Raw genomic sequence first — 27,384 nt, forward strand, 5'->3', positions numbered from 1 at the left:
AGGAGATGCTCTGTGTCACAAAGTGGATCAGAGAAAGTCACTGTCACCGTGATTGAACAGTTACTGATGAGGTTTCTCTATCATTGCAGAGGCGGTTTCCCGGACCCCACATCTAATCAGTGAGTCACGTTTACTATTGTCACTTTACCTTCATTCTTCCTTCGTGTGTCTGCCTCTGTCCCCACTGCTGGTGCTTTTATTTGCATAGTTTGATCTCTGTCTTATGTTTCTGAATTTCTCATATCCGTCCAGCTAGCCGAGACATTCTGTCTGCACACATCTTGCACAAGTTTGATGCTCATTCACTGTGGCACCAAGTGACACATACCAACAGTTGGGTCTCTAAATTGGTAACCGTCAATTTGATTTCTCAATTCCTTGCTTTTATCAAAGACATTGAGACGCACCTAATCAAGCATTCCCCATTTAGGGAAAGTTAACAAAACAGCAGCACATGGAAGAAATGCCTTTTTCCCTGGAAGGACACCCTGCATGTTCACATTTTGGCACAGAATGGCACAACTTAAGTGTTGTTATATTTCCAGCAGCTGAGAAGAGGAGGACAATATCATTTCAGCTGGATCCCACACATCTGAGGAATAGCAAGATCACGTGTAAACAGAGTTTGATTGTGTGTGTGTGTGGGGGGGGGTCACTCATTATAAAGATGCCAGGGAGAAAGAGTCAACCAGAATCTTGGTACTTAAGGGAGGTGGCCATCTTGACTTACCCACATCCTCCCTTTTTACCTGAAGGGTGTCATCTTGTATTCACAGCAATCCCAATGACAACACCCAAGACAGTGACAGCAAAACCAGGTAAGCCCTGGGATGCGTTCATTCGTTTACCAAGAATTCTTTGCTCTTGGCACCTGCATTTGTACCTACTTCATGGACAGTAACTAAAACCGCTGCAAGTAGTTCCTCTATTTGCAAAGGGGCCAGTTGACCCTATGCAGATTTGGGGGGGGGCATCCAAAACTCTTGGGATTCTTTGGCTTTAGATCCCAGGGTGAGGAAAGTGCTTTTTTTTTCCTTCAGTGTTTTTTGAGTCATCAAAGCCTGAGCACCTTACAAGTGCCTTCTAGCAGGGTCCTATCTTGTCTTTATTTGGCCAGTCCTGCTCATAGTTGCCCTATATCTGCATCACTAACCTCCTTTTTCAAAATGAGTGGGCATCAGAGCCATTCCAGAGGCAGTGAGATGGAATAGCAGAGAAAAAGAGTGAACTTTGGCATCAGGAGAGTTGACTTCTCCAACTTTCAGTTTCCTTATGGATAAAACTGCTATACGGGGACTCTTCTGCTTACCTCCTGAGTTATTGTACAGGTGAAGATGAACAAACACACACACACATACAAACGCACTTCACAAAACCACAAATCACTGAATATTATTTATATTGTTTTTCTGCATTTAGCTAAAACAGATTGGCACATACCTCTGGCCCAAGAGATGCTCGATTAATAAATGTTTTAGGCTAAATGTTACCTTTGACAATCTTGATTATGTATTAACCTCCAACAAGGAGGTTAACTAGTTGACTGACTGTTTCATCAAGTTGTCCATCCCTAATAGTGGTGTCAGGGTGGAGAGCTCAGCCAGCTCATCGGCAATGTGCTGTGTCCCAGAGGGCAATGCTCACCAGATCTCTGTCTGCAGGGGACTGGCCAGACCTGAGGCTGGTGGGTGGCTCAGGTCGGTGCTCAGGACGCGTGGAGGTCCTCCACCAGGAGGCCTGGGGCACCGTGTGTGATGACCTCTGGGACCTCAACGAAGCTGAGGTCGTGTGCCGACAGCTGGGGTGTGGACGGGCCGTGTCCGCCCTTGGGAAAGCCCACTTTGGTCCGGGCTCTGGAGACATCTTCCTGGACAACCTTCAGTGCTCCGGGGTGGAGCGCTCCCTGGGTCAGTGTGCCCACTCGGGCTGGTCGGAGCACAACTGTGGCCACCACGAAGACGCCAGTGTCATCTGCTCAGGTAGCCCCTCCTCTTTCAGACGCCATTGCCAGCCCCACCATGCTTTAAGACCACCCTGCTGGAATTCAGAGCAGGCCAGAGACAGGGACAGGGGTCTCAACCAGATGGCATTCGGTTTTTGTTTTATCTCTTCTAACTCGGTCAAAAATATAAGATTTTAACTGCTGACCTCCCAGAATAAAACCTTCTGATTTTCTAATTTGGTAGTAAGAATCACCAAAGGTAGGTGTGCTTTGCTGAGCACTGACAAGTGCAAAGAACATATTCAATTACGGGAATTTTTTTTAAGTTTTTTTATTTATTTTGAGAGAGAGAGAGAGAGAGAGAGAGAGAGAGAGCATGAGCAAGGGAGGGTCAGAGACAGAGGGAGAGAGAGAGACAGACCTGATACAGGGCTCAAACTCATGAACCATGAGATCACGACCTAAGCAGAAATCACGACTGAACCACCCAGGTGCCCCTTTAAATACAGGAGTGGGAATTTTTAAGGAGTTTATCTAAAGGTCTTTCATTCAGAGGCAGTGAGGAGATGTCAAGCTGGACAGACTTGAGTCTGGATCCCAGAGCCGGTGCTGACATTCAAACTGGCATTTGGGCAACACTTAAGCTCTCAGAGCCTCAGTTTCTCCCTCTGTAAAATTGGAGACCGATTGCTGTCTTGCAGGACTGCTGAAATGATTCGAGCTGTCTTTGTAAAGCACGTGCAGATACCTGCCAAAGGGACTGTGCGTTGGCTCCTTTGTACTACCACCTTCCCCACTCAACACACCAAGGGAATCGGTGAATTAAAGTGGCTCATTTTAATCGCCTTATGACATTACAATTTTTTTAAATACTTTGGCTTTAGTTGTGTACAAAACACTAGTAGGGAGTGAGGACGTCACCTCTGGAACGTCTATCAATAACCCTTTCTGACAATGAGATGTCTTTCACGAAACTAAGAACTGTAATACCTGGTATGATTTGAAAGATCAGGAACTTGTTACTTGGAGTTGCTCATGTGAGGAGAGGCTCTGTCGGATGTCAGTACCTGCTCCCTGTGACTTTCATGTGAGGTGATACTTAAAAGCTTCGTCTGTTTGTTGGTGTGTTCATCTGTCCATCTGTTTGCTTCTTGGCGTCCTGTGATGCCTGGCATGCCTGACCTAGTTGCAACTCCATGGGCCGTATGTTTTTCCTGTTTCCATGTTCTGGAAGATTATTGCCTATCTGAGTTTCCCCCCATGACTCCCCAAAGTCACATTCATCTGCCACAAAATCGGCAGTTCAAGTGATACCCCCCTGGTGGTTTCCTTGCCATGCAGGAGCAAGCCGAGAGAGAGAGAGAGAGAGAGAGAGAGAGAGAGAGAGAAGCTCTCTGTTATGGCCTCGGATGAATCCTTCCCCTATCAGATCAATAAACATTTGCAAGGATATAATTAAAACCTTTGTTTTCAATAGTGGAAGGCAGGATTTTTGAAAAATACTGACATATGTATTCTTTATATAAACAGATGCTGAAGAATCACTTATTAATAGTCCAGGTAGGTGACACTTTTTCTTGACAGGACTCAAATATCTGCTGTTCCTGATTTTTTTTCTTGGGCTATTTATTGTCTCCCAGCTCTAAGTTCATTCTCTGTCTAAACTGCAGAGGTTTTCACACCTTTGGAATTATTATTTATGACTTTTTTACACGTGGTAATGGCTGTATGTGTGTGCGCACATGTGTGTATGTGTGTGAGTCCATACTTTTTAGACACATGCATGAGGGAAACGGCATTTCAGGGTCTGTTGGCATAACTATATGCTTTTCCCTCTGGCTCAAAGGCTTTTCCTCACCTCTTCCCTGGCCCACTCCCTCTCACTGTTTTTGTTTTTTGTTTTTTAATTTTTTTTTAATTTAAATTCAATTTAGTTAACATACAGTGTAGTCTTGGTTTCAGGAGTAGAACCTAGTGATTCATCACTTACCTGTGACACCCAGTGCTCATCCCAGCAGGTGCCCTCCTTAATGCCCATCACCCATCTAGCCCCTCCCGCACCCACCACCCCACCAGCAACCCTCAGTTTGTTCTCTGTATTCAAAAGTCTCTTATGGTTTACCTTCCTCTCTGTTTTTATCTTATTTTTCCTTCCTTCCCATATGTTCATCTGTTGTGTTTCTCAAATTCCACATCTGAGTGAAATCATATGATATCTGTCTTTCTCTGATTGACTTATTTTACTTAGCATAATATACTCTAGTCCCATCTTGCAAATGGCAAATTTCATTCTTTTTCGTCGCCAAGTAGTGTTCCATTGTATATATATACACCACATCTTCTTTGTCCATTCGTCAGTCAATGAACATTTGAGCTCTCTCCATAATTTGGCTACTATTGATAATGCTGCTATAAACATCGGGGTGCATGTGCCCCTTCAAATCAGCATTAGGGTGGGCTAAAATTAACAACTCAGGAAACAACAGGTGTTGGGGAGGATGTGGAGAAAGGGTAACCCTTTGGCACTGTTGGTGGAAACGCAAACTGGTGCAGCCACTCTGGAAAACAGTATGGGGTTTCCTCAAAAAATTAAAAATAGAACTACTCTACAACCCAGCAATTGCATTACTAGGTATTTATCCTTCTCAGCATTTTAAGAGGATTCCTTCCAGGTGCCCCATTTGGTCTGTTCATAACATAGCACCTGTTCCCTTCACCGCTTTTATTGCAGGGTGGAATAAGGCATGGTCCTAGTGTCTGCATGTGATTGAAGGACTTTAGGCTCCCTGAGGGCAGGAACCATATCTCTTGGCTTTGTAGCTGCAGCATCAGTGCCTAACAGGAAAGGCAATCAATAAATACCTTTCAAATGAAATAAACTGGCTGAAGACCACACCCCTTGCAGCTCAGGAACACATGAGAAACGTGAGGACAGGTCCCAGGGCTCAAGACCGGGCATGTCCCTCTGCAACCCCATAGTCCTGCCAGCCTCAGAGGCCCGGTGCCGGTGAACCTCAGGTGGGTCATGTGGAGACCACACTCACCAGATCTCTCTCTGCAGGGGACTGGCCAGACCTGAGGCTGGTGGGTGGCTCAGGTCGGTGTTCAGGACGCGTGGAGGTCCTCCACCAGGAGGCCTGGGGCACCGTGTGTGACGACCTTTGGGATCTCAACGAAGCTGAGGTTGTGTGCCGACAGCTGGGGTGTGGATGGGCTGTGTCTGCCCTTGGGAAGGCCCACTTTGGCCCCGGCTCTGGAGACATCTTCCTGGACAATGTACAGTGCTCTGGGATGGAGCACTCCCTGGGTCAGTGCGCCCACTTGGGCTGGTCGGAGCATAACTGTGGCCACCACGAGGACGCCGGTGTCATCTGCTCAGGTAGCCTCTGCCGTCTAGGGCAATAATTTCTAATGTTGTTCTCGAAGACATTTTGAAACTACGCATCCCAGATGGAATTTTCATCCATCCACCCATTCACTCATTCTTTCAACGTTTTTATTTTTATTTTTGGGACAGAGAGAGACAGAGCATGAACGGGGGAGGGGCAGAGAGAGAGGGAGACACAGAATCGGAAACAGGCTCCAGGCTCTGAGCCATCAGCCCAGAGCCCGACGCGGGGCTCGAACTCACGGACCGCGAGATCATGACCTGGCTGAAGTCGGACGCTTAACCGACTGCGCCACCCAGGCGCCCCGCATTCACTCATTCTTGCATGAAATAATCCTTGAGCGTCTGCTCTGCACTAAGGCCTGGGCTCACACACACACTTCAGCAGCACCTGGAAGTCTAGAATGTTCACGTACCCCAGCACCACCCGGGACATTACAATGCAGAGTCCAGGGCCCCGCCCCCAGAGATCACAATGAACTAGTTTGGGAAAGGGGGCTGGAATCTGCATTTTCTCAAGTCATCCAGGTGATTCAGCATAAGAGGGGCCATGAGTAATCCAGCCCTGCCTGCCGTGGGGCATAGGTAACTCAGCTGCTGTGTCCCACGTCCCTCGGTCAGGGATCTTGCCAGAGGAGGGCTGAGTCCTGTGCCCAGATAGTCCTGTGTCTCCCCTTCAGTCCCCATCTGTACCCTCTCCCCTCTATCTGCCACCCACCTCCTCCACGCTTTGGATTCACTGAAGTAAGCAACCTATTACCTTTCTTTATGCATTCAGGTGCAGAAGAACTGCCTCCTCCCACCCCTCCAGGTATGTCCGTATCTTTTTCTAGTCTGGACAACTTTCTAATAATATTAATATCCAATTTACTTATAAATGCTAAGAACCAGGCACTGTTCTCAGTCCATCATATGTATAACTTGTTTCATCCTCCCGGTAACCCCTTGAGGCAAGTACTTTTCCAGGTAGGTAAACTGAAACATAGAAAGTTAGCAACGTACCCAAGGCTACCCACATCGTCAGTGTTCTTGGGCACCAGTCTCATTTACCACATCATTTCACTGGCCCTGGCTACACAAAGACAGGTTAAAATGAGCACAAAGATGGGGAGACATTTTGCTCAGATTATGGCTAATCCTGCAAAAAGGAATTTTATATTATATTTTACAGAAGAGACATTTGAGGCACAGAAAGGTTGAGTAACGTTCCTGAAATCATTCAGCAAGTTAATGGTGGAACCGAGTACTGACACTGGTCAGTCTGACCACAAAGTACATGCTCTTGGAAATCTTACGACTTTTGCCTGTTTTCAAAGATTTTGTAATGTAATGATTGAGTGATATTCATCTGTAATAAAAAGATTAGCAAAAACAGACCAACACATGCAATGTAAATTATGAAATGACACTGGAGATAAATGAAAAGGCATTTTGTTTCATTGCAATAGACATTTCTGAGCACTTGCACAGCAGCAGGACATGATGCTAGGGTTTCTGTATGAATTAATTTATTTAATCCTTGCAGCTAAGGATTAAGGAGAACCAAAGCCTGCCCAAGATAACTTGATTTGAAAGAAGCAGAGGGGCACCTGGGTGGCTCAGTCCGTTAAGCATCAGACTCTTGGTTTCAGCTCAGCTCATGATCTCATAGTTCATGGGACTGAGCCCTACATCAGGCTCCACACTGACAGTGCAGAGCTTGCTTGGGATTCTCTCTCTTTCTCTCTATCAAAATAAATAAACTTAAATAAAAAGAAAGAAAGAAAGAAAGTAGCCGAACTGGACTTTACAGACCCCATCTCTTGCCCTTTGAATGAAACTGCCTGCCCCCGCACAGCCTCAGAGACCTTACACAAGCCATGAGGTATTGTCAGAAGCATCCTTCTTGGACACTTCCTTGGAGGAGACCTTGATGTGTTCTGAGTGTCTCGGGGCGGGGGGCAGACCAGCTTTATGTGTTGGGGTCACAAGTGAGGGGAAAGGGCCATCCAAAGTTAAAAGGCCATTATGGATGGGGTTAAGGGCAGTGGATGTTTAAATGAAGGCCTACCTGTAGTTGTCTTTTTTTCCGTAACTCAGGTAAACTGAAGATTACATAGATGACAGGGAAACGAGGAAGATCGTGTTGAGTGACAGGAACCATTCTGGCTATCTGTTGCTACTCCACAGACATAGTGGTTTAACACAATGACTATTCAGTGACACGTCATGTTGTTGTGGGTCAGGAATTCGGGCACTGGGCAGATGGGAGACTCTTCTGCTCCACATAGCACTGAGCAGGGTTATTTGGTGCTGTTCACCTAGAGACTGGTCTGGAGAGTCAAGGGCAGCTGCACTCACATGCTTGGTGCTTGGTGGAGACAGCTGGAAGCATGGGCTCAGCCAGGGCCCCCTTCCTCCCCAGGCAGTCTTGGGGCCTCTTCACACAGTTTCTGCAGCAGCGTAGTCAGACTTCTTATAAGGTGGCTCAGGGTGCCATGAGCAAGCCACTGTTCTCAGAGATAAATGGAAGCTTCCAGTCTCTTAATGCACAGTGTCACCTCTGCCATATTCTGTTGGGCAAAACAGAGGCCACCAGGGTCAGGTGAGGAGACCTAGATCCCACTTTGTGACAGGAGGCAGGTCCAAGAATGCATGGCCTTCTCTAATCTGCCACAGGATGGTAGAAATATTCACTCAGCACCGTCAGCCCTTTCTCAGTCTGCACTAAGTACATTGACATTTCAGAGAAAACCCTTTACATTTCACTAGCTTATAGATGAAACTCAGTATTTTCCCCCTGAAAGTCATCATCCTCTCCCTTTTTTTTTCCTTCTAGGTGTTTCCACAGCTTCTCAGGATCATATAACAGGTAGTCACTTGTTTTAAATTGAAATGGTAACCCCATGCCAAGAGAGCCATCACAGCAGATGCTAGGCAGTGTGCCTAGGATGTGGCACAGACAGGCTGGAACAGCATGGGCGAGGGGCTGCTTGTCCACTACCCACGCCAGTCTTGTCATGGCCCCAGCCATGAGAACACCGGGGGAGTCAGGACCTCAGTCAATGGAGCCTCTCAGTCCTCACCATGGCCTTGCCAAAGGGCATTCATTAATACTGCTAAGGCCTGAAATACTGACTTTTTAACCAAAGGGGCAGGCTGTAAAGGGAGTGGATCTGCTCAGGTCAGAGTAGGTAGGTGGGAGGGTGACGAGAAACTAGAAGGAAATGTGGTTCGCCCATCCAGGGGTACCCAGCCTGCTTTCTGGGTACAGTCCTGTAGGGGGCACCCATGACAGGCACCAACTTACCTGTAGAGGTTTCAGGAAATCCAGTCCCAGGGGGTTTCATGTCTGTCTGACCCAGCCCGGTTGTTCCAACTACAACCAACCAACAGCAGAGTGATGAGATGCCTGGGCACATCCCCACCTCCTGCCATCCGTTGCAGGAAAGACCAGGAGTCTTGGGATTCTGGGAGCATTACAAGTGAGTCGGGCACAAACGGAAAGAAGAAAATTAAGCAACGTAGTAATTTAAGGACAAGGTTAACAACGCATGTTGTGTTTTCAAATTTCCTCTAAAATAACTTGATGACTCTAAGATTTCTGCTTTCTTGTGTGGCCAGCCGCTTTAAGTGTGTGTGTGCGTGTGTGTGCGTGCGTGTGCATGAGTGTGCACGTGCACACGTGTATGTATGCATGTGTACTGATTTATATTAATATGACAACTAATATGGAAGAATTAGAGTTCATTTGTGTAACTCTTATAAATCTAAAAACCTGTACGTTTCAGTCTCAGGAGCTACTAAGTTAAAGGAAACACAATCTACCCAGAAAAAGTAGTGAAGAAGTGGTTGGCAGGGGGTGCCCAACAGAGCATCCTTCAACAGTCCACAATGTCCCCTTTTCTCCAACTCATCAGACCCCAAAGTTGTTCTGGAGCCTCTGGTTTCCCAAACCTTCCCAAACTAACACCTTACCCAGACCTGACAGCCTCTGTCCCTGTGTCCCTCATTCCCAACCCCCCCCCATGTACATCCACTCTGCCTCTCTCCCCGCAAGCAAGAATCCTTCTGCCATAGAAGAGGAAGGAGATAGTGAACAGACCTGAAAAATACAATATTTTCTTCATCAGATGGTAAGGGGAGAGGAAAAGACAGGGAACTCCCATATATTAATACTTTTCCCCTTTAGAATGAGATTGAATGGACTCTCCTTCCCTGGTGACATTTAGGCTAAAGATCTGTTCAGACAGCCTGGGTGTGTCCACCCAGGTGGACTGCTGCCTGACTCAACCAGACCACTGGGTGTGAATGGGTCATTACTGGGGTCACACAAATGGGCACATGCTGACATCCTCTTTCCTGTTGCTTCAGGAGGAACTAGCTCTTGCGGAGGGGTCATGTCTAGTGTCTCTGGCTCATTTTCCAGTCCGCTGTATCCAGAAAGCTACCCAACAGACATCCAGTGCGTTTGGGAGATTCATGTGGATAAAAAATTCCGCATAGAACTCATGATTCCAACTCTGAAGTAAGAAAACAAACTTTTAAGAGAAGATTCTCTGTAAATACGAATATTGGTTTGTGACATCAGAATAAAGATATTTCATTTAGACGGAAACGTTTGGCGGGGGTGGGGGAAGCAGAAGAATGCAAAATCCTTCCCAATTTAAGGGTCAAGTTAATTTTGTGATAAAAACTAGAGTTACTTCTAGTTTAAAAAATTCAATAAGTGATTTATTTACATATTTAACTCAACCTTATTGTGATAGTTCTTCTTTTGATTTTGTTTTCTAAAGGTGACACCCAATTCCTCCTTATCAGCTTTGCCTTTGTTCTACCATGGGTACCAATACCTATCTACTTAGACTTCCTTTTTCCTTTATCTAAATTTTCAGCAAACAGTAAGAGGCTTTCCATACACACACTTGACCCACCTGCTCTAGCCCCAGACCAGGCATCTTCTCAATGTTGCCACCAAGTGAAAGGAGGCAGTGAAGGCATGGCTTCATCTCTGACACGTAGGGAATATATTTCTCTGATTCACTTTTTTATCTCCATTTTTTTTATCTCCATGGCATGAAATAATAGCCGACATTTTTTTAGCATTGGCTGTGTGTCCAGGCTCTATACAATGTACCTCTATACAATGTACTTGGTATGCTTTCTCATATTCCAGCATCACTGCAGCCCTAAGATATATACCCTTCTCCTCTCCATTTGAGATGAGGAACCTGAGGCTCAGAGAGTTAACTAACTTGCCTGAGGCTAACTGGCAAGGTCTGTCTGATGTCAAAGCTCCAGCTTTTATCCAACACGTGGTTCTATGGGCAGAGTCTGTGCAAAGACCTTCTTTTTTTTTTTTTTTAATGTTTATTTATTTTTGAGACAGAGAGAGACAGAGCATGAACGGGGCAGGGGCAGAGAGAGAGGGAGACACAGAATTGGAAACAGGCTCCAGGCTCTGAGCCATCAGCCCAGAGCCTGACGCGGGGCTCGAACTCACGGACCGTGAGATCGTGACCTGGCTGAAGTCGGACGCTTAACCGACTGCGCCACCCAGGCGCCCCGACCTTTCTATTTTCAAATTAACTTTCCTTGGAGCCCCTGGGTAGCTGAGTCGGTTAAGCATCCGACTTCGGCTCAGGTCATGATCTTACTTTTTGTGAGTTCGAGCCCTGGGTCGAGCTCTGTGCTGACAGCTCGGAGCCTGGAGCCTGCTTCAGATTCTGTATCTTCCTCTCTCTCTGCCCTCCCCGCCTCTCAAAAATAAATAAACATTAAAAAAATAAAATTAAATAAAATTAACTTTTTTCTCCCCAAGATTTGGGGTATGAAAAATGTCATGAAATATGGAGGTAGGAAAATCTGGCTGTAATGTTTACATGCTGATCATCAGGGTGATTGGCCTGGTAAGAATTTATTTGTAGTGCACACTAGTCTTTCTAATGTTTCATGTAGACGGTGACTGGTGATTGCTAAGTTGTAGCCATAAGCCTCCCACAATCTTCAGACAAAATAAGACTTCTGTAGTAAGGCATCTGTAGAAGTTAACTGATATTTTATATATCAATATGCAGTTTAAAGTAAATCCAAATATTTAATCCCATGATTGCCATACTTTTTAAGCTTTTAGATCTAGGAAGTTTTAATCTGCCACTAACCCTCCACTTCGATCCCCCCCAGCCTAGAGGATATCCTTGGATGCCCTTACGACTCCGTTGAAATCTTCGATGGCCCCCGGATCGCCTCACTGTCCATGGGGAAGTTCTGTGCCTCAGTAGCTCTGATATTTTTCTCCTCCTCAGACATCATGACAGTGGTCTTCCGAAGTGATTCCATGATCACCAACACTGGCTTTTATGCTATGTTCAACGTGATTCCACAAGGCGAAAGAGAGTCAGGTAGCAAGCTTCAAGTAGGCTTTTGGTCTTTAAAAGACAGAACAGTTTTCTAACTTTGAGGGCTCCTGCTATTAGAAAAGGGCTGGAAATTAAGTTTTTAAAATACCCCACAATTGGTCCCATAAGCCCTACTGTGTGCCTGATAGATTTTTCCCACTAAGAGGGTCACATGGACAATTGAACTAAGGCAGTGAGGTGCGGTTGAAATGACAAGATGATTTGGGGGTGGTGGTAATGCCTGGGAAGACAGAGTCTGGGTGGGGAGGGCAGAAGAGAATGCTAGGGTGAGGGGGTTGCCCCTGCGGACGGAATGGGAATGGACGGCCTTGCTGAGGAGGTCACATGGGATGGATGACAATGAGGGGGCATTCCAGGCAGAGAGAATAGCAAATATGAAGGCTCTTGGGGACATGCTGGAGAGACAGGGGAAAAGGTCAGTGTGGCACAGCTTGTGCACTCAGAAAGGGAAGGCTGTCCCTGGGATGTCTCCAGGAGACAGCAGGCAATTCGAGCTGGCCACTGCCCATTGGCCCAGAAATAGCCGTTCCTATTGGGCTTTAGGAAGTCATAGACAACCTGGTGGCCCAGCTGCCTTCAGAGGATAAATCTACCCCCATCCAAGTCATGTCCAAAAATGCAACTGGGGACCCATTTCCCCAGGATCCCAGTACTGTGTCAGAGAACCATGCAGCGAGAGCTGCAGAAGCCATGTGCTGGGTGTTGAGCACTGACTGTGCTTTATACTCCCATTCCCACCCACTCATCACTACAGCCCTCTGAGATACATGCTGCTGGAGCTCCCGTTTCACAGATGAGAAAACCGAGGCCCAGGCAGATGAAGGAACTTGTCAAAGGTTACACAACTAGAGAGCAGTAGAGCTGGATTCAAACCCTCCTCTGTCTCACCCTGAAGCCCGCAAGCCCCGCCTATTACAGAATTAAGACAGCCTTACGCTTTGTTCTTGAATTCATGTGCCTTAGCCATGAACACGGGAGCTAGAAATCCTTCCTACTTAAAACTTCCCAAACTCAAAAATAAAACCCTGCTCTGTTTAGAAGATGGACCGGAGCTGCGGCTGGTGGGAGGCTCAGGACGGTGCTCAGGACGGTTGGAGGTCCTCCACCAGGGGGCCTGGGGCACCGTATGTGATGACCTCTGGGACCTCAATGAAGCCAAGGTCGTGTGCCGACAGCTGGGGTGTGGACGGGCCATTGCAGCCCCTGGAAAGGCTCACTTCGGCCCGGGCTCTGGAAACATCCTCCTGGATAACATTCAGTGTTCGGGAAGCGAGAACCACCTCGGCCAGTGCCTCAGCCCCGGGTGGTCAGACCACAATTGTGGCCACCATGAAGACGCCGGTGTCGTCTGCTCAGGTAGGCTGTCCCCCCGTGGCAGTTTCTTTCTGAACTTTCAGCCAGCAACATCTTAGTGATGGATGGCGGTTGTGCACAAAGCAGGGCTAGGGAAGCGGAGGGTGGTGGCCCCGCAGATGAGTGTCCCTTTAGCCAGGTTGACAAAGAATGCTGACAGCCTGACTCCATGCTAAAGACACATGTGCCAGGCCCACATACCTGTCAAGTCCTGTTCTCTGCAACCTCTCCCAAGCCTGAACTGCTTTTCCAGGATCCAACATGCCTGTGTTGCTTGTGTAACACGAAGCTTACCTGCTTGAGATCTGAACCACCACCTGCCTTCATAAAATGTAACTCAGATTTCCTACATCTACCTACTTTTTTTAATTCATGCAGATGCTGGGGACTGGGCTCCAGATGTGATCCCTGCATCCCCAGGTAGGTCCAACACCGTGAACTTCCAATATCTCTGCAAAGTGAGTAGGAAATCTAATCTCTGTCCTAACCTAGACACTGCTGGACTGTGACCTAGACACTGACTAACTACCCACGGAGCTTTTAAATTCCTGATGCCCAGGCTGCACCAAGACCAGTCATATCAGAATCTCTAGGGTCACACCAGGTCATCGGTAATATTTAAAGTTTCCCATGTGATCCCAACATGCAGCAAGTTGAGAACCAGAGGCTTAGACAATAAGCTCAGAGCCTCATCCCCCAAATGAAATGGCATCCCCAACTCCTCTCTGGACAGCAGAGCAAGGAAGGGTGGGGGGAAGGGGAGAGGTTCTATCACCATGGCTGGGAAGAGGGTCAAGATGGAGAGGAGAGAAGGTAGAAAGTTTTGCCTCCCAGGGACATGTGTTAAAAAACGAAAGCCTGCAAGAAAACACCGATGCATCAATGGCTCGCTCTCCCAGTGGGTCAAGAACAAGCTGAGTGTGAGAAGTGAAGCCATTTGTGGCTATTCTGAGGGCCTTCTTTCTGGCTTCACAGACATGGCAGGAACAGAGAAAGGGTATACCTTGTTCTGGTAACCTACCCAGAGTCGATGTGTGGCAGTGATGTCCAAACTCAAGACTCCAGCGGGATCTAAGCACGTGTGGTCCTGCCCCCTACAGCGGCCTACCTCTCCAGGACAGGCTCTAGCTGCCCACTTCCCTTCCTGCTGGCACCCTGGTCCCCACCCAGCCTCCTCCCCAGCCCTGCTCTGTGACAACTTCCACTCTCTGCCCCCACTCCGGGTTTGGATGTGGGGCAGGTCAAGGTCAGGGTGCACCCTGTAGTGTTCGGGGGGTGGGCAAGGTGGCTGGCAGCCTGTCCCTGCTCTGGACTGGCATCACCATGGGACATTTGGAGGGACACTTGGTGGGGGCCTCTTACCCACTCCAGTCCAGGCCCCCAGGGCATCCCAGGTGGGCGCCACCATCCCCTGTAGAAATGAACCTGTGGGAAGGGGCGATTGACTTCCCCACCTCCAGCTGAGGCCCCACATTTTCATTTTGCACTGGGACCCACTAATCGTGCCGCAGCCCAGGAGGGGAGGCAGAGCCTACAGAGCCATTTCTCAGGGACTGACAAGCAGCTACTTCTGCTTGGTGCCCTCTGGTTTTTCCTTTTCTATCCCAGCGAGGAATCTCCTCCAGCCCCGGGCCAGGGAGGAGAACACGGTTTTCAGTTCATCAGACAGCTCTGCGCCACGTCCACTTGCGGTCTAGGGTATCAAACCTCAGAAGCCTTTTCTCTTTTTTCTCTCTGCTATAGTATTCCTTTTCTGAGGCAGAGAGGTATAGCTGACTGAATAAGAGAATGGGTCATGGAATAAAAGAGATTATAGGGGGAAATGAAATCCTTTATGTCTAAATAGTATACACCTTGTAAGCTAACCACTTCTCGATAAAGCATTATATATTCTTCTGGACACACACACACACACACACACACACAGAATAAGGCTTTTGCCATTTAACTCTCTAAGGGAAACGCTGCATGTGAAACATTTTAACAAAAGGGAATTGCTTCTGAGACAACTTTAGGTCATCAAAAAAAATGCATTCTGCTGATGTCCAGCACCCTTCCTGGAGAAAGACTGAGAAGGCAGGCAGTGGGTAGTGCCTCTGTCCTCACTGCTCTACACCTGGAGGCAGAGCTGCCCAAGGAAGACAACGGGCATAAAGGAATTCTTAAATGCATCTGACCCATTTGCTTCAAACTCTGTGCCTGCCAACCCCTAGTGTAGGACTCCAGCAAGTACCAGCTTCCCAATGGACAGGCTTTCAAAATCTGCCTTCGGCTCACCAGGCACTGGCGATTAAGGATGCATCTAGAGGGGCGCCTGGGTGGCTCAGTCGGTTAAGCATCTGACTCTTGATTTCGACTGAGGTCATGATCTCACATTTTGTGAGTTTGAGCCCCGTGCCGGGCTCTGTGCTGACAGCACGAAGCCTGCTTGGGATTCTCTCTCTCTCTCTTTCTCTCTCTGCTCCTCCCCTATTCATGCTTTCTCTCTCTCAAAAATAAACATTTTTTAAAAGGACACATCAGAATGTAGAAATATAGGCCCCCTGGAAATCAAAGCCAAAAGGACACAGGAAAGGAGGAAGCTCTCCCACTGAGGGTCATCTATTTCCACGTAATTCTTGTCCGACCTGCCCTCCCCTGCCCGGGGCTCTCAGCCTTCTGGTTTTTGTCCCTGTGCATTTCTGCACACTCTGCAGTGGCATGCTCAGAAGCCCAGTGATGTTTCTGTGGGTGATGCAACGACTGATCGATCTCAGGACAGCCCTGGGGTTGGTGGGCCCTAACACAGAAGAGAAAATAAGTCATGTAGCTGTGTGCTATCTGTGATTTCCTGGCGATTTACCAAAAGAAGGGGAGAGACCACATCCCGCGTTAGGAGAGAAAAGAGAAATGAGTGTGTGTGCCCACACCATGCTTCGAGACTCAAGCAGAGTTACAGGTTCACTCATTCATACGTAAATATATGATGTTTTTGTGATGCCTCTTTCCTGATTTTCTTTGGTTTTGGTTTTTGCAGCTCCCATCCCTCAAGTGCCTACACCACGAGGTAACTCTCTTTTCATTGAAAGTATAACCTGTAAAGGATAGAATCACGTTGATAACCTGTAAAAGCAGAATGGATGTCTGTCTGCTCTGGCTACCTGAGGGGAAGGAATTGGTGGGATGGGGCCCTCACGAGTGCATGGATTGTCTACATCTGAGTTGAGCTGGTTTGCATGGCAGGAAGCTGGGCAGAGCATTAATGAAATTATTGGCTGGACACCCCACACCTGCCACATACATGTCCCACGCCATTTCCAGTCTCACCTACAGTCTTAGGGTCCTGCTCTGGTACAAGCCACACCCCTCATTCCCTCTCAGGGGTGCACACACTGCAGCCAAGCCACAACTATGCTACCACCATGATCCCTTCCCATTTTGTGACTCCCTGTTGAGTTTGATGGAATCCTGGATTCTACTCCTGGGAAATGCCAGGTGCATGCCGGAAGAAGCCAACCAGTTGTCTCTTGTCTGCCCACAGGAGGAAGTAACTCTTGTGGAGGAGTCATTTCTGGTCTCTCGGGCTCCTTCTCCAGTCCTTGGTATCCAACAAACTACCCCACCGACGTGGAGTGTATCTGGGTGATACACGTGGCTGAGAAGTTCCATATAGAACTGGTGATCCCAAGCCTGAAGTAAGCAGCTTTGTCTTTTTCTACACCAAAGGCCAGATTAGCTTTGAATCCATGCTTTCCTTAAGTAGGTGGACTTTCTGCATATCTAGTCAACTCAGCTCAGTTTTGATATAACAAAAATGTCAAAAATCAGATAATAAACAACAGAAATGTGTTTCTTACAGTCCTGGAGATTGGAAAGTCCAAGACCAGCATTCAGTGCCTGGCGGGGCCCTGCTTCCTGGTTCACAGCTGGTTATCGTTTCACAGTCGCTTCACGTGGTAAAAGAGACAAGGGAGCTTTCTCAGGACTCTTTGTAAGGGCACTGATCTTACATTGCGAAGGCTCTGCCTTCCTGACCTAATCACTTCCCAAAGGCCCCACCTCCTAATACCATCCTGCTGGGGGCTAGGTTTCAACATATGAATTTTGAGGGGACACAAACATTCAGCCTGCAGCACCGTGTGACACGTCCTTTCACATTTTAGGTGAAAATAGGTCTGGTCATCTGAGCTTAGGAGTCTTATAATCATTGAGCTCAGCTCCCTATGCACTGGAGAACACCCCAAACACCCACGAGCATCCCTGACACCAGACCACCAAGGCAGCGTCATCTGGGGTGGCCCACACACGAAGACCTCATGAACCCTCCACTCTCAGCCAGCTCCACTGGGGACACTGCTTCTTCCTTGGGCTGAGCCCAAGTTTGTTCTTCTTCATTCCCATTTTCTGAACTTCATTCTTGCCTCTAAGGCTACGTAAAACATGTCTGCTTCCTCTTCTTCAAGAATGTCTGTCGTGACCCTGCTAAGAGTTTTCTTTCGCAGATTAAATAGACTCCATTCATGCATTCTTCTTAGGCCCATTGTACTTCCTGCTTCTTTCTCTGACCATCATCCATTTTTAAAGGAATTTCTCCTATTTTAATGCATATTTATATGCATGTATATATACATACATATTCACATATACATGAGTGACTTTTTAATGCAAATATTGCTTTTCCTGATATTGTTTAACCTGGTTTCAGCTTTCTACACTGGGTCCCAACTGGGTCCTTCTCTTTTCCTGACTTTGTCACAGTCTCTGCCAGACCTCTGCCACTGCTTTCCATCTGTGTTCGTTGGCCTCAGCAGTCAAGGAGCTGAATGGCTAAATGCTGCCTTCAAATGGGAAATGGGTCAGCAGTGGAGTGAGGGATGCATTCGATTAGCTTTACCTGATGGCCAAAATTCCTTTCAAATGGGGGAGAACATAAACCAATATCAGGGAGCATTGTATATGGTGAACAAAATATACTTATCATTCATTCATTCGTTCATTCATTCACTGCACACACATTTACTCATTTAAAGCTGTGTGAGAAGATTTGGTATGCTATATTCAAATCTATGGAATCCATAGTTCTATTCTTTGGGGGCACAGAGTATCATTTTACCACTTCTGGAAAATGGTTATTCCAAATAGCTGCAGTGGCCCACTCTCCCTGCAGTCTCAAAGCTGCTGTCCCAACATAAATTTCCTGCTCTAATTTCAGAGGATACAAATCAAGGAGCTGCTTAAAGTGTTACCTAGAGCCAAAGCGTAGGCACTGACTTTCAGGGTTTTATGTTTTTAAGACTAGATTTCTCGATATCTGTTTTTTGTGTCTAAGGACATGAAGTTAGTTAGTTTGCTCCAATGAGGCTCCACTAGAAATGGTAGACCCCACAGGACATTCGTCTGGGCCTGGAGGTATCTTCTATTGTCTCAGTTGCGGGCGTGGGGTACCACTGTCACATAGGAGGCCAGGGATGAGGCTGAGTGTCCTACCATTCACAAGACAGCCCCCCACAGCAAGAACTTCTCCAGCCCCAAATGTCGATGGTACTGAGAGCCCCTGATTGCAGCTTGCTTTAGTTTTTTTTTTTTTTCTATTTCAGCTCCTATGGAAACCCGCTTCACACTCGATTTGCAAAAATTATATCCATATTTAAAATGTGCCATTTCATTCTTGCTAAGTGAAGTGTGTCTTGTTTTCCACTGAAATGATTTCTCAGATTATGGTTTCATCTGTTACTGTCACCCTATTGTCACCTTACACACAAATGTTATCATTTTTTCTTATCTTAAAGATAAGAGGCACTTGGCTCTTACTCCACTGGAACAGGTGTGCTCACAATAAACAGGTTTTCAAATTTGGGAGTCTGCGTACACTGGGAGGTATCCATTGTGCGTGTATTGTGCAACAGGCACTTACAACACATGCCTTAGGGGCCACTTACAGCTGTTGGAATGCCAACGTGCATACCTCCCGTGTTTATCATGTTAGATTAATGTTGATATTCTTTAAGGAATATTTGTTGAGCCTGCTTTCATGCAGACTCTGGTCTAGGCACAGACTTCTAGTGGCAAACAAGACAGACAAGATCTCTGTCCTCATGAAGTTCATATTCTAGATGGGGAGGCAAATAGTACTCAAATAAACCAGTAGCTCAAGGACAATTCCCATCAGTGATAAGTTGATAAATGCTATGAAGAAAAATATATATACCTAGATGGTAACAGGATAGAGAAGGGGTGGTTGGGCAGATGGGGTTTGGTGGGATGGTCAGGGACAACTTCTCTGATCATCCAGGTTGGAACCAGGCAGTTTGGGGCATGGAAGGAGAGAGTCCTACTCAGCGGGCCCTGGGGGCTTATTGACAGCAGGTCAACATCTGTCCCTGCTCCAGGTCCCACTGAGTGTTCTACTCAATGAGACACTAGTGGACACTTGCCCACACCCCCAGGGAATGTCAGAGTTTGAATAGAGTCAGGGGACATTCAGGAGGCACTGGAGGTAGAGAGGGAGCTGATGGGAAAGATCAAAAGCCAAGATACCAGATGGGGGCCGCTGAAACAGAGCATGTGAGACACAGCGCAAGGATGACTGACCTGGGCCGGTGCCCACAGGGAAGGACAGAAGGGCAAATTCAAGACATATTGAAGGGGTCAAGTCCACCAGTGGGATGTGTGGTTAAAAGGAGGCAGCAGTGATGATTGCAGTTTCTGGCTGGATACAGTACAAATGACGCTTTCATTTAAGACTTTTCTGCAGATTTCCTTGAGGAGATTTGCTGTGCCTTTACCTCCTCAGATTAGAAGACATATATGGGTGCCCTTATGACTTTATTGAAGTGTTCGACGGACGGCAAGTTGCCTCACTCTCCAAGGGCAGATTTTGTGCTGGGGCAGAGCTCACCTTCCTCTCCTCTTCAAACATCATGACTGTGGTGTTCAGAAGTGATGCCATGATCACCAACACAGGGTTTTATGCTCTGTATAATGCCATTCAACAAGATGAAAGGGAGAGTGGTAGGTATCCTAATAATCACCCTGGATGGAAGCTAGATCTAATTTGTGTCCTTTCCCTTTAAGAGAGGAGATGCTTTCTAAATCTGACCTGCAGAGTCCACCATCATTAATGCCATCCTGAGTGACGTCCACTCTAACAGTCCCCAGCCAATCCCTCACCCTGCTCTGCCACTCACTGTCCTTTTCCACCACCAAAACATCCTGGCTAAAGAAACAGGTGGCTGAATCTCATATCTTGCATTGACTGTGTGTGTAGATGAAGGACACAAATGAAGATCTTTCTTTTCCAAAGGAGGGGAGGATGCAGTAGGGCCGATCCTTCTGGAACAAAGCTACCTCAAACTACAACTACCAGTCCACCTGATTCCAGGTGAATTCAATACAAAACCACCCAGAGCACTTATACAGACCTCTTAGGATGTGGGGAACATTCCCGAGCTCTCAGTGGATTATGCTCAGGGTGACCACGTAACTTATCCTCCAGTCAGGATGCTTTTGAGAGTTTAAAAGGAACTCTAAACTAATTAACAGGCATTACTTTCTCTATGACAGTTATAAACCAGGACTATTCCAGGCAAAGCAGGACATAAGGCCACCCTACTTAGAGTCTCATAGGCTAATACAGAAAAATGAGCCCAGGTTCTGGGCATTCCTTCTCTAACTGCAGAAGGTCCTAGAGTTTTGGAGACAGCACCACAGCTCAGAAGCCTCTGTCTTCCTGTCCCCCAGGTGCATCCCTGAGACTGGTGAATGGCAGTCACAGGTGTGAGGGCCGGGTGGAGGTCTTCTACAATGGCACCTGGGGCACAGTGTGTGATGACAGCTGGGACATAACAGACGCCAGGGTGGTGTGCCAACAGCTTGGCTGTGGTGAGGCCTTGTCAGCCCCAGCTCAGAGCTACTTTGATGGAGGCACTGGCCACATCATGCTGGATGATATGCAGTGCATGGGGAACGAAGCCAGGCTGTGGCAATGCACGCACAATGGATGGTTCTCCCACAACTGCGGGCACCATGAGGATGCCAGCGCCATCTGCTCAGGTGAGCCCCCAGGACACAGCCACCCTCAGAGACAGTCTTGCCCACCTGCAGCTTCTGGGAAGGGAGAAATCAATGCCAGCAATTACTCAGAAAGGAAGCCATGGCTTCAAGCCATCTTTTTAAAGTCAATTTGTTTAAGAGTTAGTGTCCTTTCTCTTAAATTATTGTGTCTGTAAACTGTTCAAGTTTCCCCCTTAAAAGTTGTGATAATTAGATAGAGGATTTGTGTCATCAGACATCCCAGTCCTGGATAAGCATGCCACGGTGTTGGTGACAGTCCACTGCCCCCTGACTAGGACTAGCAGCTGCTGTCCAGAGTGCTGAACATGTGCCAGGCTCAGTGCCGAATCCAGCTCATTCATATGCTCACTTCATGTTCACAATCTCTAATAAGAGAGATGATTCATTCTCATTTTATTGATAAGGTAACAACGGCATTGTCTCGATGACATGCAGGCCCATACTCTGTTAAGTATTGCCCCCAAGGTACTGTACGAAAGACTGAGCTTGGCTCTGTTACTAATGCTCCTCCAGCCCTATAACTGACCAAAAGGAAATACATACCAACTATTTTACTTGCTTTCAATTTTCATACTTACAGCAATTAGATGAACCATCATGAAATTGAAAAGCAGAGTGTTCCCCCTCATCCAGTGGGCCCTGACATAGGTTGCCAATCTTTAAACAATGTCGATGGGTTTTTATACACACTCTCAACTGCCCAGAAAGAATGTGTTTGATCCTTAAACAAAAAAACAAACAAACAAAAATAGTACCTGATTTTCTTTTATCAATTACATGACTATCCTACTTATTCTCTCTTTGGTCTTTGAGTAGGTATTGATGGCAGTCCAAAAGTGGGACCAACAGGTATTGTTCTTCCATACATTTCAACTGCTCACCAGGCCCCTGAAACATGTGGTCCTGGCCACTCTTGAATCCTGTAATCAGGGCACAGTCGACAGCATAAGCCTTCTGTTGCTAATGAACAAGAGCGACGCATCCCGTTAGTGTTGACAAAATGGCAGGGCTGGGGGCTTGCAGAGGGTGGGGAGAGGGCCGGGGGTAGAGTTCAGGTTCACCAGAAGTGTAGTATCTGGGCCCCAAGGATGCCCTGAGTTGGCACCTGCAGTGAGAGAGAGCTAGCTGCTTGCAGGGATGATCATGCCATAGATGCTGTGGGAACCAAGGAAATGGGAAGCCCAAGTGAGCCCCTAGCGAGTTGTATCAACCTACACCTATCCACACACTTAGTGTGCAGATGTCCCAACTCTTGGGTTGGACAGTCATCTCTGTCCAGTGGGACACAGAGATGGGAAGTCACAGCTTGGAATGTCAATATTTTTTACTATTTTAGAGGCATATTTTGGATAAAAGTCCTTGCTCACAGCATCATTTTTTCTCTGTATATCTTCACAGACTCGACTGGTGACAGTCCTGCTACAGGTATGTCAGCTTTACGTAAACCCTTCACGTGTTTTTTTTTCAATATATGAAGTTTATTGTCGAATTGGTTTCCATACAACACCCAGTGCTCATCCCAAAAGGTGCCCTCCTCAATACCCATCACCCACCCTCCCCTCCCTCCCACCCCCCATCAACCCTCAGTTTGTTCTCAGTTTTTAAGAGTCTCTTATGCTTTGGCTCTCTTCCACTCTAACCTCTTTTTTTTTTCCTTCCCCTCCCCCATGGGTTTCTGTTAAGTTTCTCAGGATCCACATAAGAGTGAAACCATATGGTATCTGTCTTTCTCTGTATGGCTTATTTCACTTAGCATCACACTCTCCAGTTCCATCCATGTTGCTGCAAAGGGCCATATTTCATTCTTTCTCATTGCCATGTAGTACTCCATTGTGTATATAAACCACAATTTTTTTTATCCATTCATCAGGTGATGGACATTTAGGCTCTTTCCATAATTTGGCTATTGTCCTTCACATGGTTTTATACTTGCCTTCTTTTCTTTTTTTGTTTTTTATTTTAGACAGAGAGAGAGAGAGAGCATGAGTGGTGGAGAGGGGCAGAGGGACAGAGAGAGAGAGTCCTAAGCAGGCTCCACACTAAGAGTGGCTTGATCCCACAACCCTGGGATCATGACCTGAACCAAAATTAAATTAAGAGTCAGACACTCAACTGACTGAGCCACCAGATGCCGTTTGCCTTATTTTCTTTGTTTTGTTTTTTGTTTTTTGTTTTTTTGAGAGAGTGCACATGAGCAGGGGAGGATCAGAGAGAGATGGAGAAAGAGAGAATCCCAAGCAGGCTCTGTGCTATCATCAGTGCAGAGTCCGATGCAGGGCTTGAACTCATGAAACGTGAGATAATGACATGAACTGAAATCAAGAATCGAATGCTCAACCAACTGAGCCACCCAGGCACCTTGTGCCTTATTTTCAATGCTAGTGCTTCCAACAGCTGGATAAATGCTCTCTTCCTTTTACATATGAGAAGCCCCAGCACAGGGGGTCTTTAATTTAAATTCCACACCAAATCCATTTCAGCCATGAAGTGGGTGTTCTGTGTGTTGTTGGTGCTGATTCCATCTGGGATTTGTATATCACATGGGGGATCTTCTAATATGAGCAGTTTTATGACTGGACGGTGATACGTACTGGGGCTTACATTGTCCTTGCATCTTTTCATTAAAACACATGCTCAGACCCATCTGTGCATATGGGTCCAGAAAGCCCTGTCAACCATACGTCACTGTCATTTGTCCTCACGTAGCCCTGTAATCTTGCGGGACACGTATAATGGTCTCATCTGACAAACAACAGCATTGGAAACTCAGAGGAGTTCCCAAAGCCAGCTTTTGCAGTTATTGGCCAAAGCAGCCCTGGAACAGGTGCCCCTCGCTCCTGCTGCCTGTGCCCTCTGACCCCTCTGAAAACACCAGCACAGCTCAGTGCCTCCTTCTGATGGGGTGTCTTTACCGCATCTTGCAGATGAAAACTTCCACTGTGGCGGTTTGCTCACAAATAATTCGGGCTCCATTTCCAGCCCTTGGTATCCTAAAAAATACCCCACAAATGTGGTGTGTGCCTGGGACATACAAGTGGATGCCAGGGCTCATGTCAAGCTCACGTTTGATGTGGTGAAGTGAGTAAATATCTCCCACTTTTACTCTCCTCTTTGCCCTTTCATAGACACTGTTGTGCTGTCCACTACCCCTAACCCCACCAATAAGCAAACAAACAAACATAAATAAAGCCCACCTTCCATAGTTAACTCTCAAAAAGTGAGGAAGGTCTGGGAGGCCTGCTCTGTAATATCAAAACTTTGATCAAAACTTTAATTTTTTTAAGCTTACTTATTTTTGATAGAGAGACAGAGTGTGAATTGGGGAAGGGAAGAGAGAGACAGAGACACAGAGTCTGAAGCAGGCTTCAGGCTCTGAGCTGTCAGTGCAGAGCCTGATACAGGGCCCAAACTCATGGGCTGTGAGATCATGACCTGAGCCAAAGTTGGATGCTTAACCGACTGAGCCACCCAGGCACCCCAAAACTTTAATTTTTTAAATAAATTTATTTATTTATTTTGAGAGAGAGTGAGAGAGAGACAAAAAGAGTGAGTGGGGCAGGGGAGAGAGAGAGAGAGGAGAGAGAGAGAGAGAGAGAGAGAGAGAGAATCCCAAGCAGGCTCTGCGCTGTCAGCACAGAGCCTGATGCAGGGCTCAATCTCATGAACTGTGAGATCGTGACTTGAGCCAAAACCAAGAGTTGGACACTGAACCGACAAAGCCACCCAAGCACCCCCTTTTAAGGTACAAATATTTTAAGGCAGCAATTCTAGTTCCAGAAAATCAATCTACTGATAAAGTCTTGTGCATGGAGGATAATCATGGCAGTGTTCTTATAGGAACACTACATTGGAAACCATCTAATTGGCCATCAGTAGGGGATCAGTTAAACAGGTTTGGGTCCATCACACACATAGGGGGTATTGCTAGGGAACGGTCTACAAGAAAACTTCGAACAACACTCCAGTGGCTGCCTTCTGTGCTTAGACTCTATCTGGAAGGGAACAAAAAGAAACTGTTCATTGTAGCTTCTTCTAAGAAGCAGAATGACATCAGAGGGACTAGTCAGGGATTAGAGAAAAATGTACTTTTCACCACATACCTGTCAATAGCAGTTAAGCTCTATTCTTTGTGCTTGTAATCCATATTCGGGAAATGCAATTCAATGGAAACTTTACAAATTAAAAGGATTTTATAAACAGGAAGATACATACTGCCTCTAGCAACAGGGTCCTATTTCCCTCCGATCTGTGCAAAAAGACGTAGGTTTCAGATACCTCTTCCAGAACCTTCCCTTCCTGAACCAATCTGTGCAGCGCTTGGTGGAGGAAAAGCCTCAGCAGATGGAGTCTGAGTGATATCGTACCTTCATAGGATGGAAAACTTCTTTGGATGTCCGTACGACTTCATTGAAATCTTTGATGGCCCACAGAGCGAATCTTTTTCTCTGGGAAGATTCTGTTCTGGTACAACCCCAGTATTCACCTCCTCCTCAAACCGCTTGACGGTGGTCTTCCACAGCGACGCTATCGTCACCAACATGGGCTTTTTTGCATCCTATGAGTCTCTTGTGCAAGACGAGAACAATACCGGTAGGTCCTTTGGTCATTTTGGCCCCTGTGCTGCCTGGTAATGAAGACGAGGGTGGGTGACCGAATCTGACTGGGCACCAGGGACTGGAAAAGGTCCCCACGCTCCTTTGTTTACCCCCAAGATCTGACAGGGGTGGGGGGTGTGGTTGAACACCCAACACCGCGTGGAACCACATGTCCACACACACACCTTCCGATATTAGAGCACATCGCACGTGCTGAGGAGGGGTCTTGTCTGACGCTGTCTCCAAGCCCGTTTCGTTCAAAACAGGTGTAGTCCCTTAAAGCTGTGTCAAGATGTGGTTCCCCAAGAGCAGCCACAGCTAGTGTCAGCATGCCTGGCGCTGCCCACCTCACACGGGGCTTCTGGGGGCCTCCTTTGGCCTCTGTCAAATAGACAGTCCTGTCTGGGGAAAAAGCTTTGAAACACACCCCTCAAAAACTCACATTGATGTGAGAGTACTCTTTGCGGCCCCCTTGAGCCCTTGGTGGCTCCCTCCCCACGTCTTGAGAGGAGAGCCCTCAAAAGTGGGTCGACTCACAGGAAATTCCTGGGACCTTCATTGAGGGCAGGGGCAATGGGGGAGCACCCAGAGCATGACCCAGGCGTGTCCGCGGTCCCCAGATGTGGCCCTCAGGCTGGCCGGAGGCAGCCACCGGTGCGAGGGCCGCGTGGAGCTGCACTACAACGGCACCTGGGGGACCGTGTGTGACGACAGCTGGGACCCACGTGACGCGCAGGTGGTGTGCAGGCAGCTGGCCTGCGGCAGGGCGGTGTCGGCCCCCGGCAGGGCGCATTTCCACCAAGGCGTGGGCCCCATTGCTCTGGACGACGTGGAGTGCGTGGGGACGGAAGCCAGGCTGTGGCAGTGCCTGCACAGCGGCTGGTTCTCCCACAACTGCGGCCACCACGAGGATGCCGGCGTCATCTGCTCAGGTGGGCCTGATGCTGACACAAGCGGGTGGGCGAAATGACATTCCCAACTGTACTCAGAGCAGGAGGGGGTCCTGATGTCACTGTTTCCCGAGCTTCCGCCACTAGGATGCCCCTGCGTGGCTTCTGCCCACCTCCCACACGCACCACACCTTCCTTAACACTTTTCCTTCACGCGGACTCCTCTTCTTTTACTTAGACGAATTCATTTTACGAGGAATTCCTATATCCCCACCATACACGGACAGCCAGGATCAGCCGCCATAAATAGACAATACATACAAACAGACACAGTGGCAACATAGCAATACAAAAATGTTTACAAATTAAAATAAACAATGAACTATCAGGGCGCCTGGGTAGCTCAGTCGGTTAAGCGTCCGACTCCTGGTTTCAGCTCAGGTCATGATCTCAAGGTTTGTGAGATCGAGCCCTGCATTGGGCTTTGCGCCGACAGAGCTCTCTCTCTCTCTCTCTCTGCCCCTCCCCCCACCTAAAAAAAATAAACAAAGAAACTTAGAAAAAAATAAAATAAACGATGAACTATCTATTCTGATCAATGCATGCCCACGCATATCTGAAAATGTCTTTAATCAGAATGGAATTCAATGTAGATTTTTAGATTATAATGTTATATAAATATGCGACTCTTAAAATAGAAGATGCATCACCTCAAATTATCTCGCATCCCACCAGTGATGAATCATACCTCTGGGAAGCATCTCTT

The 27,384-nt window shown here is 47.2% G+C and overlaps 1 protein-coding gene across 1 annotated transcript in view; it reads left to right on the top strand.

The window, feature by feature from the left end:
- LOC147576210 (scavenger receptor cysteine-rich domain-containing protein DMBT1) overlaps nt 1-27,384 on the top strand; it is a 101,135-nt gene that overhangs the window by 44,296 nt on the left and 29,455 nt on the right. The window contains exons 20-39 of the mRNA XM_086679468.1: nt 90-119; nt 777-818; nt 1,662-1,979; nt 3,473-3,502; nt 5,004-5,321; nt 6,109-6,141; nt 8,149-8,181; nt 9,684-9,837; nt 11,493-11,710; nt 12,767-13,084; nt 13,460-13,501; nt 16,098-16,127; nt 16,602-16,755; nt 19,854-20,071; nt 20,801-21,112; nt 21,950-21,982; nt 22,532-22,558; nt 24,058-24,211; nt 25,506-25,723; nt 26,349-26,683. Coding sequence (XP_086535594.1) covers nt 90-119; nt 777-818; nt 1,662-1,979; nt 3,473-3,502; nt 5,004-5,321; nt 6,109-6,141; nt 8,149-8,181; nt 9,684-9,837; nt 11,493-11,710; nt 12,767-13,084; nt 13,460-13,501; nt 16,098-16,127; nt 16,602-16,755; nt 19,854-20,071; nt 20,801-21,112; nt 21,950-21,982; nt 22,532-22,558; nt 24,058-24,211; nt 25,506-25,723; nt 26,349-26,683 — 3,017 coding nt within the window. The remainder of the gene's footprint in view (nt 1-89; nt 120-776; nt 819-1,661; nt 1,980-3,472; nt 3,503-5,003; nt 5,322-6,108; nt 6,142-8,148; nt 8,182-9,683; nt 9,838-11,492; nt 11,711-12,766; nt 13,085-13,459; nt 13,502-16,097; nt 16,128-16,601; nt 16,756-19,853; nt 20,072-20,800; nt 21,113-21,949; nt 21,983-22,531; nt 22,559-24,057; nt 24,212-25,505; nt 25,724-26,348; nt 26,684-27,384) is intronic.

This window comes from Puma concolor, chromosome D2, assembly GCF_028749965.1.
Source record: "Puma concolor isolate L17-30 chromosome D2, mPumCon1.1.hap2, whole genome shotgun sequence".
NCBI lineage: Eukaryota > Metazoa > Chordata > Mammalia > Carnivora > Felidae > Puma > Puma concolor.